The sequence below is a fragment of the Anoplophora glabripennis genome, unplaced genomic scaffold (genome assembly GCF_000390285.2).
Source record: "Anoplophora glabripennis isolate ALB-LARVAE unplaced genomic scaffold, Agla_2.0 scaffold5, whole genome shotgun sequence".
In the NCBI taxonomy this organism is placed as follows: Eukaryota; Metazoa; Arthropoda; class Insecta; order Coleoptera; family Cerambycidae; genus Anoplophora; species Anoplophora glabripennis.
In genome coordinates, this window is record NW_019416525.1 from 805,856 (window position 1) to 820,868 (window position 15,013).

The 15,013-nt window shown below is 33.2% G+C and overlaps 1 protein-coding gene across 2 annotated transcripts in view; it reads right to left on the reverse strand.

Moving 5' to 3' along the window:
• Window positions 1-911: 911 nt before the first annotated feature.
• The window catches only part of LOC108907508, a 57,181-nt gene continuing 43,079 nt past the window's right edge, over window positions 912-15,013 (reverse strand). The window contains exons 1-3 of one of the 2 annotated variants that reach the window (XM_018711239.2): window positions 4,123-4,300; window positions 2,388-3,270; window positions 912-2,326 (exon numbers count right to left, since the gene is read on the reverse strand). In XM_018711239.2, the coding sequence (XP_018566755.1) occupies window positions 966-2,326; window positions 2,388-3,270; window positions 4,123-4,293 (2,415 nt within the window). In that variant the 5' untranslated portion in view covers window positions 4,294-4,300 and the 3' untranslated portion in view covers window positions 912-965. Of the gene's footprint in view, window positions 2,327-2,387; window positions 3,271-4,122; window positions 4,301-15,013 lie in introns of those variants that run through there. The other variant, XM_018711238.2, reaches the window with a different exon arrangement.

Sequence of the window (15,013 nt, forward strand, 5' to 3'; positions counted from 1 at the left end):
ATGACGTCATAAAAATCCCAGCAATTGTTCCTAAAATGATTACAAGTAAATTGTCCTACAATACTGACTGATAATAATTTTAGAAAATTTACAATTTGTTTTATTCAAGGAATTATGGCATATTTTCTTTTGGACACCCTGTACCTACCTTTCAGACACCTCACTGACAACTTCAGATTTTCAACACCAATGAATATAATCCTAAAATGCAATTGTTTATCTTTGCCACTGTTTTAAAGAATGTACTGATACCAGTAATCATATAGATATAAAAAGAAGGTGAACAAAGCCGAAATTAAATCCAACAAACAAAAATATATTAACTAAGGGTAAAATTTTAGATGGGTCGCATAAAAAACACGCGATAAATATACTAAATTAACATTGTGCGTGTTTCCAAAATACAAGTCATTAAGTTATTAAAAATGTATAAAAGTAACTAATGCCATACATGATAAAAATCGTTCATGAAACGCAAAACTAATTTTTGTACTTTATGGTCGATATCACTGAAGTAGCCAATGAAACCATTTAAAGTTAATGATTGGTCTATTGATTTCAGGTTGTTCATAACTTGTCTGAAGTTTAAAGAATAATTTGAATGTCAGTAATAGTGCAATTTTAACATGGCTTAATAGAACATACTTTGTGACTAGCGCATGCGCCATTTTCTCCAATAAACATAAAAAATAGCATATTTTTAAATATTAATCTAAATAAAGTAAATCCTATTGAATAATGTGAATATCTACTACGACTTATTTATTTAATAAGGCCGTATTGAATAATTGTTAATAATAATAATAATAATNGACATCCTGTATAATACTTTATTGTTTCATTTTGATGTAAATAGGAAGCGGTGAAAATTAAATCTAACTTTAATAATAATAATAATAATAATAATAATAATAGAAGTAAATAATGTCTAATTTTCCCTACAAATATTACGAGTTTTAATTAAATTATAAGAGACTTAATACAAAGCTAATTAAGAAGAGTAGAAGCGAAAAAGATAAAGAATAAGTCTTAGAACAATTTCCCACTATCGCTTTGAGATTTGAATTTGATGTTTTTACTTTAAATTCTTCATCAAATGCTGATATCTCTTTTGGGGTAGGTGTTAATGATCCTGCAGCTTTATATTTAGTAGTTGGTACTGTTGTTACTGAAAAAGTAGCTGTAGTCAAATTATATACTGATGTTGACAATGTAGAGATGACCTTGGCCTTTGGTTGTTGGTTTCTTGTTACCAAATGGATATCACTGCCATTTCTTTGACGAAACGTAGAGAAAGACGTTTCTGAAGAAGACGAAGAAGAAAATGTAATTTCTTCAGTTGATCTGTCAGTGGAAGTCATTTCATCTTCTGTTGATAAGTCACTGTTAGTGGTTTTATCAAATAAAGTAGAAGAAGTTTCTAAAGACGAATGAGACGTGTTTTCTTCGGTTGATGAATCAGTTGAAAAAGAGGTCAGTTCATCTTTTGTTGGTATTGCAACCGTTGATCCATCGGTATATTTACCAGAAAATGGAGATGCAGAAGTTTCTGAAGCAGAAATATTAGGTATGGTATATCTGGAGGAAGTAGTTATTTCGTATTTAACAGGTAGTGGAGATGTGTTCTTGCTTTTCAACTTTTCGTCCTTGTTTTCTTCCGAGGAGAAATCAGTAGTAGGTGCAGCATATTCATATTTTACAGTCGATTTGTTGGTCTCCAATTTTGTTTTGAACGATGGTAAAAGCAAATCGTCGTTGGAAGCTCCGAAGGGATTTTTAGATGATGAGGAATAAATATTAGGTGTAACATATTTTACAGGCAACATTTTAGTTGGTTCAACAATGTGAGTTGTTAATTTTTGTGTTGTTGGTAAAGTCACTGTTGTCCTTCGGATCTCCTGCTTGTTGATGGATTGTTTATTGGTGGTACCATGGAATGATATGAAGGATGAAGTTGTGGTAGTCACCATACGTGTTGTGGGTAATACAAAACGGGTTGTTTTTGCTTCTAATTTAAACTTGTTAGGAACTGGCTTATTGCTACTTTGAATGACATAAGAGGGCTTGGTAAATGGCGATAGAGGAGTGCCAGATCTAGGTGAACTAGTAACTAGTTTAAGTTCAGTTTTCTTCCTTGATGTGCAGAGACCAGCAACAGTTATTCTGTTAGTACATTTCCCTTGGACAATCTTATCCTTAGCAGCGGAAAGCGGCAAGTTGCAGGTGCTCGAACATACGTTTTCAGATCGTTCATCAAATACTATTTTATAGAATTCATCTGTAGTGGTATGGGTGTTCCCTTTTCCTATCCTTGACAGAAGCAACCCTGAAAAATATGCATTGATTCACACAAACTTTTCCTTAGTTTCTTTTTCTGATTCACTCACCTGACTGATAGCATTCACAAGAGAAAGTATTCTTCTTAAACGCTATCTGGCCAGAAACATTCCTGTACGAATATAATTTAGGAAGCAGACTGTCTTCCTCTACGAAATCCACCACGTTCCCAACAAATTGGTAGCGTCCAAACTGTTTCTCTGAACCACCCAGTCCAAAGAAAGCACCAGTTTTTAAGTATTTGAAATGATTGGTGGTCACGAGTACATGTTGGGAGGTAACTGTGAGCCCCTGGCGATGCAATAGTTTATGCACTGTATTGTTTATAAAGTTAAATTCATCAGTTGTGGCTCTAATACCAACAGGTAAGATTTCCCCGAACCCGTTGTTTGAGAAAATGTTTTTTTGTGCAACTACTCGTACAGCTGATGGTTTTACAAGCCCCACTGTACTGTCTTCAAACAGAAAAACACTCTTATGGTCATGGTTTACTATAATGGACGAGCTTTCTAACGTTCTTATTATTACGTTGGTGAAAGTGACATTTCCGAAGCTGTCTGGCATATAAAACGCCTTTGCTTGAACTGTATTTATTGAAACATTACGAAAATTTATAGAGTGAAAATTGTAATAGGGCAAAACGCACCTTATTATATTCAGTTTCTTGTTGGTTTGGGTGAAGGTGTGGCTGGGAATATTTTCTATGAGTTTTATGTTCTCGAAGACGACGGTTGGGGGCAGCAGGGACTGATACAGCGCCACGCTTTGGATCTTCAGTTTCTCAATGTTGGATATTTCTAGGTATTTCAGGTTTTTCTTCTCCCATGCGTATTTGGTGCATCGAAATAGGACTGTGAGGGTTTTACAGTTTTTTATGATTAAATTTTCCAGAGTTCTGGGACCGCTGAATTCGTTAACGTATATGTGGTAGTCCTGAAAATAGAATATATTTGAATACAACACTTGAAATATTGTATAAAGGTATGATTACTAACAACAATTTTTAACTCCACTATGAATTTTGTTATAATTTTAATTAGATCAAAAGTTATAGTTATTTGAAAGCTATCTTTTATAAAAATTATATTATCGTTTATGGACAGAAATAAAAATACAATTGTTCTATAAACAAATAACCACTTCCTGTTTTGCATGTATGTATATTAAACATTATATATTTTTCATTTATTATTAATACTGACACTTTTGGGACGATTTCCGAAACAAAAAAATTATTATTAATGGATACAAAGTCACCATAGACGATTGTCATTTGTTTTTTCAACTGAAAGGATATACATTTCAGATTTTAGGTCCGTTTTTTCTACTGCCAAGTAAGTTTAATTGTCAATTATACTATATCTGTCAATTTTTTTATATGCGTATGTTTTTTTTAAGCAAATGTTGAGGCAAACAAATTTATTAGGAGGTGAAAAAAACGTGCTTTAACCTGACTTTTTACGGAATTTAACTATATGTGATAATTTGATTTTTGATGCATTAAATAACATGATTATTTTGGTTAATTTAATAATATGTTTCTGTCATAAATGACAGAATTTTATTGGAGCGCTCAAATTAATATTAACGAGTATTTTATATGTTTTCACGTATTTTTTTTGGCAAAAATCTACGTAAAAATTACGTTCTTGTATATCGTTGAGTTCAGAAAAAAATTCAGTACTAGATGAAGTAGAAGAAAAATGTATCGGTATTCAGTAATCTTTTCTACATTATTTAACAAATTCCCTATTTATTGTATGTTATTTAATTGCACTTACTTACCCTTGTCTTCGAGGGGCACTCGAAAATTATAGTTCTTTTGTCTCCAATTTTGGGCAAACACGTAAATCCAGTGCCTGGTCTATCACAACTAGACTTGTGGCGCCATATTCTGATACAGTGACAATAACTCAAGTAGAACAAAACAAACAATACAACTTGTTTAACATACATACTGACAACTGATGCGACACTATAATGTAACACAGATATCTCTCACTTATATTATTTCACATAGTTTTGGCGTTTCCGGTAACTATCAGTTTAGAAAGAATTTCGATAAAATGTGGCTTCTGATACTAGCGTGTAAATAAAGTGATTATTGTCTATTGAACGGCACCGTCTGTTGATCTTTGACCAGCAAGTGCATATTGGTTCCGTTTTGTTGTAACTTACAACACAAAAAATTTTTATTAAGCACGTATTCTAGGAGATTATTGTATAAAAAGAAAAAGACTGCTATCTATAAGGAGGAGGCATCATATATTACCTGTCATAATTTTTTCTATTCATTTATTCCGCTAAGTATGATTTTTTAACACTGATCATATTTTTGGATGTTACAATAATTCGGTTTATAATTTTTGTTCCGATTAAGAATTTTCGAACCCTTTCATCTCTCACGCGAAAATAGTAATTTACTTCGTTTCCTTTGATCAAGAATTTACATACGTAAATTATTTCGTTAGTGCGAAGAATGAACCAATTGAATTATTTAAAGTAAAATATTATATTCCGCTCAAAGGACGGATTGTATTAGTTTAGGAATCATAAAGTCCCGTTGAAACGAAATAATTTCGAACCAAGGATAATCCTTTGGTTAAAAATAAATAGCGGAGAGCGAGTAGTGAAAGTTTATATGTTTACGTGCTTACAATAGACAATTTGCTTTTTAGTTTTGAATATTGGCTATCCTTAAAGCTTCACGGCACATCATAAAGGAGGGATGTCATACTTATGTTTATTTCAATGTTTTTGAATCGTAGCTTTCTTCCAATAATAATTATTAATAATCACTAATCATGCAGTCTTTTAATTAAATAAATAGTAAATAAGGAATTTAACCGAAGAAATCTTAAAAAAAACAAGCTTTAATTTAAAGAAACAGAAGCGTTCTTAATTAATTTATCACTTATAATCACAATCTTTTAATTAACAAAACAAAAATAAAATAATCAACTAAAGGAACAGGAACTAAATATTTTCATAATCAACATCAACATTAGGTATCTGCTTAAAGCCTTAAAAACTTAAAATAAATAAATCATGAGCTGGTAGAGAAACCACTTTAACCGCTGAGTTATTTGTCGAGAAACGAATTGAACGCATGAACGAAACGAACTCCAGTCAAGAACTTAAGACGCGCGTGATTTTTAAATTTCTCGATTTCTCGACACTTTTTTCTCGTCTCGAGTAGGTAAGGCCAGATTTCCCGGGAATTCTCGCTTCGAGAAGTCTCGACCAGAAACCCTAGATATAATGCAAATTGAACGAAAAAACCTGTCAACTTGTTGGTCAATTCGCGGCGAAAGACAGGAAAATTAATGACGTTTTAGAACATGAATAGGGAGGTTTCGATTAAGTCTCCTGTTCGGTCTGTAATGCGGTACACGTGCTGAGGTCAAAGTTCCAAGCAGTGCGGTGCTGGGAGGGGGAAAGGGATCTACGGCAACTAAAGGCATTTGTAACAGTTGGCAATTTTTTATATTAAACTAACAACAATGCCAACGCCGGTTCATGTTACTTACGATTTAAACCACTAGTAGTGACGTCTCTGGGCGATGACGCGTCAGATGTGAGGCTTTGTATTATAGACGGTAATATCTACCTCGGTTTCTTTCCTTTTAACCCGCTTTTACGGAAGATTTTGAGTACGCCGCTGATCTCTGGTGATTGATGGCGATCCGAAGTGATAAAAACCGCAGAGTAGGCGCCGGATGATCCGACACATTCTTGAACGCCGTCCGAAACTCCATTATACAACAGAATGCTGCTCGTGGACACCAAAATGACCATTCCTGGGGTGGATGCGGAGAGCAAAATTTATCGAGCAATTTTGTTTAATCGACATTCCTCAACGTACTCCAGTTTTTGTCACGGAAATATAAACATGTGTTTGGTAGACCAGGAAAAGTTATTCAATTAATTTAATAATAACAATTTAGGTGGTAACAATTAAATAGGCTTTTACAAGCAAATGAGAATATGGTCCCTGTTGAAAGATACTCAAGTTACGTAAACAAAAACATTTCCATCCTTATAAAATACTAATGCCTACTTTTAATGTGTTTATATTTCTCAAGCCCAACATAGTAACATCAATTTGTTATCAAACAAATTAGAACAAAAACTATCAAAGACCTACATACTCGTGTCCTATATACCACGCGTTAGCCTGTAAATGTTACTAATTAACACAGTTTTTGTACGCTTAAATAAAAATAGTAGGGAAATACATTGTGAAATTTTACTAAAACATATTTTACCAATTTTCTAATTTCATTTGAAATTCTTTATAGAGAATTCTCAATAAATATTGAGCAGATTTAGTGGCAAAACTTCTTTTCAATCCCATCGCTAAATTAAAAGTGCATTTCCGTTTCAATTCCGGATCTCCCGTATTCATAACGTCGAGTGAGTGCAATCGCGAGGACGGGTTGAACCCTCGGGGACGGTCTTCAACTTTACATGAACATTACCGTTTGGCGGGGGCGCCTGTCCCAGAAGGCCCCGGCACAATCGAAACGCAAAAACCGCGAACTGGTGATCCTCCACACCAGATGGAACCCAAGCGGTAATGAATTATTGAAAACGGATTCCGAAACTAAAAATAAGGGACCGTAATTTAGCCCGTCTAATCGATGGCCTGTAATATAAAACGCGAAATCAAAAGATCGCCGACAGTTTTACAAAACATAATACGTTAGATTCGCCTTCCAAACAACATAAATTCCTTGTAATAAAATAAACCTTCCACCTCAAAGGCAACAAAACGATATATCACCTTAAAATATTTATTTAAAATTTTAAATATTACGCCACCTTTTGATATTTCTCTAGCGCGGTTGACCTATTAAAGCCGTTGTGATAGAGCGGCTCCTTTAAACTCTGTTGTTTTAAATTTTTAACGCAAATATTGCCTTTGAGATCCAAGAGAGTTCTTTGAAAGTGCCGATCCTGGAATGAAAATATAAAATGAAAAATATCGCCGATAACTAACGGGGTATTTTTCAAATCTGGATCATGTGAAAAATCGATTAAAACAAGTTTTGGATCAACGTCTTCATCAAACAAATAACGTGCAAATTAATCGCGTGTAGCAAATTTGTCTTTGATCTAATAAATATTATTCACTCCTAAATTACATCCATAAGGAATTTAAATTTAATAATGATATGGTAGAACAAACATGCAAAGCCTCTTTTAAAACAATTTTAAACATAGTATATTTTTATTTGAGTTTTTGCTTTGCTTCTCGAAAAATGTATTACCGATTGAAGAATTCTTTAGGAAAAAAATATAATTTGAGATAGGTATAGTTTATGAAAAAGCGGATGGGCCAATTTGATGAAGTTGTATTGGAATCTGCTGTAATTTTTTGATTTTACAAATTGTTCAAATATTTGAAGATATGTTTTACTCTTTATAAAGGTATTGTCTAATTCAAACTACATAATTCAAAAATAGAATAGAATCAAATAGTGTTCTTTGACATCAAAATTCGAGATACCAAGATTACTAACTGTTGATATTGCAGGAAACAACTCTTTTAAAATGACCATCATTTTCAACAATTTCAGTGAAAGAATATAGTCCAGTCGAATTAGATCATAAAAAGAGGCGTAGGTGATATATTTTTTAAATTAACGTAAAAATAAGCTTTAATTAATGCAAAAAGAGCGTATTCCCGAGCGTCTTTTGCCTGACCTTGGGACAATTTATTTATAACGCTGTTTTGCAATGGAATCGGCCTTTGGTACACATGTTGGTCATTGGGTTGACTATCTTTTCCATAAATTTCATCAACATTCATCCGCTTTTTGAAATAATAATTCGACTTTTATTTTACAGTTAACAAAATGGTGAAATATGACTTTAGGTACATTACTTTGTAGGTAATTTAATTACCTACAACATAAAATAACTAATTTTCCAATAGGCCGTCTAGAATTTTATGGGTTGTAAGAAAAGTGAAAGTTCGAGTTATTTTTTTAATATTATCATTCTACATAGGTACCCTTCCCCGTCATAAAGTACAATAAAATGTCGACTAATATTTTTTTTTACGTTCAAACGCTAGACGATTAAGTTTCTGAACCTGACAAAGTACTATTTAATTTTTGTTGTCATATAAATTAAAAATTTTAAACGCGGTAAAAATGGTAGCTGCGTGTACCTGGAATATTTAGACACCCTGTGTGTACTAAAATATACTTTAAAAGTGACCCCCGCATTTGTGACAGGCCTTTGCGATATTGCAAATCGACCGCATCGTTTGGACAGCTTGGAAGCCCCTATCAAGAGATCATTATTTAATTTTTTCGCCGGTTTGGCATCCCTTCATCTTAAAAACTAACGAGGCATGTGATGGACGCGAGGCCACCGAGGAAAAAAAACACGAATTTGAATGGGGTTGCTTCATTTTTAACCCCTGGTCAATAACAGCGGTCAAGACGTACAGAATAATAGGCGATACGTTGCCAAGATGGAGACTTTTCTATTATTAATCATTCAAAAGTGTAGTAAAATTTTGACAATAATCCAAATAACATTCCTACCCTTTATTCTAATCGCAAGGATTGATCCTGTTGTCGCAAACTTAGCGGGAGAGGATGGTATGTTAGTATTTTGCTATTAAAGTCGCTGCGAAGATCGTGAAGGAGTATTTTCGAATTTTTTTCTCAGTTCAAAAGTTAAACAAAGAAGTCGTGCAATTGCACACGGAGACCACCCCACGAACTCTTCGCACCCGCACTAATAGCTACAAACAAAATAAAATCGTGTAAAGCGTCAGCCTGAACATTTCCGGTTCCATTCACTTGCACTTTGCGAGATTTAATACGTTGAAAGCTTGAGGGGAGCCTCGGGTTCAAGTGTCTCTGCTTTCGTCAAAAACGGCATGTTGGGAAAACGTCGGGGGTGTAGGACTCTTAGGTGGGACCGTAGGAAGAGGAATATTGGAGGTTATCAAAACATGACGGTTTAAAAAGGAGGTTACTGCGAGGATTATTAGTGCGGACTTGGTATTTAATACAAACCTCACCTAAATAACGAAATGTGACAATAAAAAAGCTTTTTCTAATCGAACTTAATATGGGGAACAGAAATATCCGGTACCCACGTCAGTACGCTGACGTATTCCGAAGCAAATCGATCGTATTATTGTCGACAGAATGTTGATGGAATTATTTACAAAACTACAGAAAAACAAAAACGTTTTAGTTTGCGTCAGCGACTCTGCCGATTCGTGAATTGATATTCACAGGCGTGTTCGTCAACGGGTTTTCATCGCTTTATATCAGAGGGGCCTTTGATTAACTAATAATGAATTTACGACTGGATTCTCGGGAAAAACGTAGGAGAGGATACGATACGGAGATCCTGTTGACCGCATCGTCAAGATATTGACAGTTAAATTTGTTTTGACGATTGATGTTTTAAGTAAAGCAAAAGCTAACGTGCAATATGCCTGATTGACTACTCGTAAAATAGCCTTACAACTTCGACTAATATGGTTTCAGCGTCAGGAAGCACATACAGCCCAGTAAATGAAATTTGTAATACGTGTAAATCAAAAGGTAATTCGTTTCAGATTGAAACTTGGTTTAATCGTTAGTTTAGGCAAAAGAAAATAATATTTCCCTAAAAGTATCGGTTGAAAACAACAAGATCATTGTTTAAACAATGATTATAATGTAAAAATTACCAAAATGGAGTTTTTTAGCTGTATTTGCTTTTCCTTATACTTATAGGTTTTCAATAATTGCAAAAAACCAGCGAAATTTGAATTTGCTATAAATAGAAGAGAAGAGCATAAATCGTTTATACACTGCAGTAAAAGTATTTTGTTACGCTTAAGAAACCCTGAAAATCTGGTAAAAAAATATTTATTTGTTTACGAGTTTTAGCATTTGTTTATTAGAAATAGCATAGAAATAGTAGCAAAAACGCGGTTGTTAGCGTTATAATAAAGGGCTTTATGAGGGCTCATTTTGTTTCGTCTTGACTTATATTTTCAAGATATGCAATTGGAAATTGTAATCAAAACGGCGTATAAACAAATAGTGTAATTTGTTTATAAGGTTTTTCGTTAATAACTTTGCGAAGAATGAATATTTTTTAAAGCCGCTTTGATATTCGTAATTCTGGTAATTTTTCACGAATTTAAAAAAAAAAATGGTCCAGGACCATTTTTACCCGAGATAGCGTTTTTTTTTTAAATTCATAACTTGTTTATAACGAGCGTTCAAATAAAAACGTGGTCAAGTTGGTTCTGAAAATTTGGACGTAGGGCGTAGCGTATAGCAAATGAACTTAAACGTCATCTGTCAAAGCGCTATATCGCCGTTTTGTTATTGAAACTGACAGCTGCTATACAGCTCGTTGAGAAATGAGGTTAAGTTGGTCGCTATAAGCTACGCCCTACGTTCAATGTGTCAGAGCCAACTTCGACCACGTTTTTATTTGAACGCTCGTTATATAAACATTAAGACTTGAAATTTTGGGAATAAATCAATCAACCCCTAAACTTCATAATAACAGTTGAAGATATCGAAAAATATGCATTTTATAATAATTTTTAACCCTTTAAAAAATACACCTTGAATGTGGTAGGAGAAATAAGACAGAAACGTTTCGAGACTTCAAATCTTAACTGCCCGAAAATTTTGCAATATCTGTTCTTTTTGCCTAAACTAACGATTAAATTAAGTTTCAATCTAAAACGATTTTTTTACAATTTTTTTTTCATTTACTGGGCTAATATGATCGTTTAAGAAAAATATACGAACATTTTGTTATAAATATAATTTCAAGTAGAATGTAATCCTTAAAAATATAAAAAATATGCTTTTTAATTTTCTGAAGACGAGCGAGACGAGCGAGTGAAGATTGAGAAAATTCCTTATAAGTAGGGAGAGTGTGTAGCTGAGATTGTGCGGAAATTACGTGGAATTTTCGGTAGAAAGAAGAATGTTGCGGATTTTAACAAAAGATCTGCATCTGCATCCATTCAAGATTGGGCTAACTCAGGAATTGAAACAAAACAAAAGAGTGATACAAAATTTTCTTAGAAGAAGTCGAGTGTGCCAACTGAGTAGCGGAGGACATGTGTCTGATATACTTTTTCATATTTAACGGCAGTCTCTACCCTTTAAAAACATGATCACATCATTTTTCTTCATATGAAATTCTGCGTTTCTTTCGGGCGTTTCTAATTCTCGAATTTCGACAATAGGGCGGTTAATTGCAGCAGAAATAGAACTACAGATAACCACGTAAACTGCGGATACTTGATAACATTCACGGAGACTGTCGAAATCGGAGAGGTGAACCCTAAGCAATTACTACGCATTTGTTTGTCGAAGAACTACGTTTTCCGCGCATATCTCGACAGTTTCGACATACGATAACCCCAATATTGTCGCCGGCAGCCCATCGCCGTATATAAATAAAGGATTGTACACACAGCCACAACACCTGGATTATAAATAAATATACAGTAGGCGGCGATAATATACTACGTGTGTACACATCAATAAATTTATTGTTGCGCATCGCAACCGTCGGCGAGCACAATGGCGAAGGATGTGTACCCGGTTTTATTGCCTGGAAGATTTTTTTATTATTAATAGAGGACCGCAGAAATTGCGAGATAAAGCTTTTATTGCTATTTAATGTAATTGTTCGACAAACAGCGCGGTGTAGGCTCGTGGATTGCAATAAAGGAGGATTAAGGGGGATTCGGCTCGGTCGAGGTGCTTTTTTCATTACCACCGAATGAAAATGGAGTGGTTAAAACCGTTAATGATGAGGATTAGCACGGGTGACAGATGCCCATAATGTATAAACAAATAGGGAATTTACTACGAATTTATTTATTCGTCGCGTGAATCCGTTATCTGCCAGTGGCGACTCGTGGCTAGGGCTTGAGGCGAAGCTTGAAGCTAGTAGGCGAGCGGTTCACCCCTAAAAAAAAGGCATGAACCGACTAAATTTTTAAAACAAAAACCTTCAGCATGAAACTTTTTTTATTTCATAGTGTATTTTTCTGATAATTTACATATTTTTTTTTATATTTTTCGGCGTGGTCAGTCAATTGTTATAAACAAAATACTTGTAAAAAATTTTTTTTATTGTAAAATGGACCAAATTAAACACTCTTTGTTCTTTGACAAAAATTCGAAAAACTCTTCGTTTCCGAGATATTTACAATTTAATGGGAAAAAAGTGACGAAATCGACAAATTTTCGGAATTTTTTTCTCAAAAACTACTACTACAACAGATTTTAATTCTAAAAAAAGCATGATAATCGGCAGATTTTCTGCTGTAAGATATATTTTTTTGGTATAGGTCAATCATTTTATTGAAGCTCTAAAGCGAGTAAAAAAAAGTCTTAAAGAAAATTATGATGACACTTCAAATTTAAATATTCTTTTTACTATATCTTGGATTAGATTATATTTACAATAAACATTATTATGATTTTTTTTAATCGATATATGTTAACAGTACAAAAATGTTCAAAAGATCATTTTGTTTGGTTTTGGATCCGGAGCAAGGTTTTTGCAAGTAATTAGTAAAATTTAAATATTCGATTTTTGGTTTTATAAATGGCTATAATTGACTTGAAAGTTATACCAAAACTAAACGAAATAAGCTTTTTAAATGGTAAAATTAACCTAATAATAATAATTGACCTAGCGGTCTCGAAAAATAAAAAAGTTATTGGATAATTTATTGTATAGCATAATAATTTAATTTTTGTTTTACAAAAATATAAGAGCAATAACAGTATATTAATTTCTTTTTTATTTAATTTTTAAATAATAAGTTTTTCGTTATTTTCGACAAATTTTTGAGTTGAAATAAGCGTTTCATCATCAATTTCGCTTGGAACATTCTGACATTCATCTGAGCACGCACAGACTGCACAGCATTCCAGGTTCGATGACAAACAGTTACAATTTTTCGTAGAGCATTTTCCACTACATGAACAAAAATATTTTTGAAGCATATCTAACGCAGTTTCTCCTTCGAAATAATTAAAATCCACACAACCATTTTCGATTTTCCATCCATGTGTCAATGGATCTAGAGTTACAATTTCACTATTTGTAGACTGCTTTTTTTACTCGCTTTAGACCTTCAATAAAATAATTGACCTATACCAAAAAATATATCTTAAAGTAGAAGATCTGCCGATTATTATGTTTTTTTTAAGAATTAAACTCTGTTCAGCAGTTTTTGGGAAAAAAATTCCGAAAGCTTATCGATTTCGTCACTTTTTTCACATTAAATTATAAATATCTCGGAAACGAAGCATTTTTCGAATTTTTGTCAAAGAACAAAAAGTGTTTATTTTGATCCATTTTACAATAACAAACTGTTTTCAAAGCCATTCGGCGAGTAATTTTTTTACAACTTTTTTGTTTATAACAATAATTGACTGACCACGCCGAAAAATATAAAAAAAATATGTAAATTATCAGGAAAATACACTATAAAATAAAAAAGTTTCGTGCTGTAAGTTTTTGTTAAAAATTTAATCGATTACCTTCATTTAGAAGCATTTTTTTTAGGGGTGAATACAATAATTATGAAATCAATTTAATAAAATAAAGGCGCTTTGCCGCTTTCCGTAAATAATTACACGTAACAAATCTCTCAGTTTAATTGCTTAATGACCAATCAGATTGCGCGCAGCCGTTGCCAATAAACGCCATGCCAGTGGCGTGCAGTCAGAAAGGATTGCGAGACATTTTTATCATATTCGATAAAATTTTCAAAATGAGTGAAAATGTAATGCGTAAATGTGCATCATAAATGTACAAATAATACTAATTTAAGTTTCTTTGAATTCTCTGAAAATATTACGTAATCTTAATAAATATACGAGGATGGATCAAATATATATTTTTAATTTTTTTTTATTTGAAGTTAGGTTATGAAGACAGTTAATAAGAACTATATTAACTTTAAATCAGGTTGTAAAAACTTAAACAAACATAATAACAGTTTAAGCAACCAATTTTTATATGCAAAGAAAAAAAACATGTATCTATCCTGGTATGTATTCCAATTTTTAAAATGTGAATTCTGCGAAACGCATGAATTTGACATCAGCTATAAAACGTCGTACATCTGAATAGTTTTTCTATCTTTAAAAATACCGGGGCGAATCCACGCACTTGATTTAGTTGTAAAACCTTAACTTTACGATTTCCTTGATGCTACTTAAAGAACCCGGCATTTGTTTGGCGTTAAGGACACCTCGTTATTTTACTCCATCACAAGGAGTGCCACTTAAGATATAAACACGACGGGGCCAGATATGAACAACCTCTTACAACTCTCGTCTTATTTTTATTTTGTCGTGAAGGTACCGCTTTGTCCAGTTATTCACCAAAATTGCCCTGTGATATGATGTTTAGTACCCCACTTTACTCGAATCGTCACATAGATAGGATTCGTTTATGTTCTCATACAGTAAAAGAATGTAGAAATTTAAGGAAAGTATTATTACTTCAAAGGGTATACAAGAAAATTAATTGTGGTCATATAGCAATCGCAGAGAGGTAAAAACAGTTGTGCCAACCACCAATGCAGCGGTTAAAAGTTACAGGGCGATCAAAATCCTTCCAAAAGACGCTAATTACATTAAAATGTTACGAA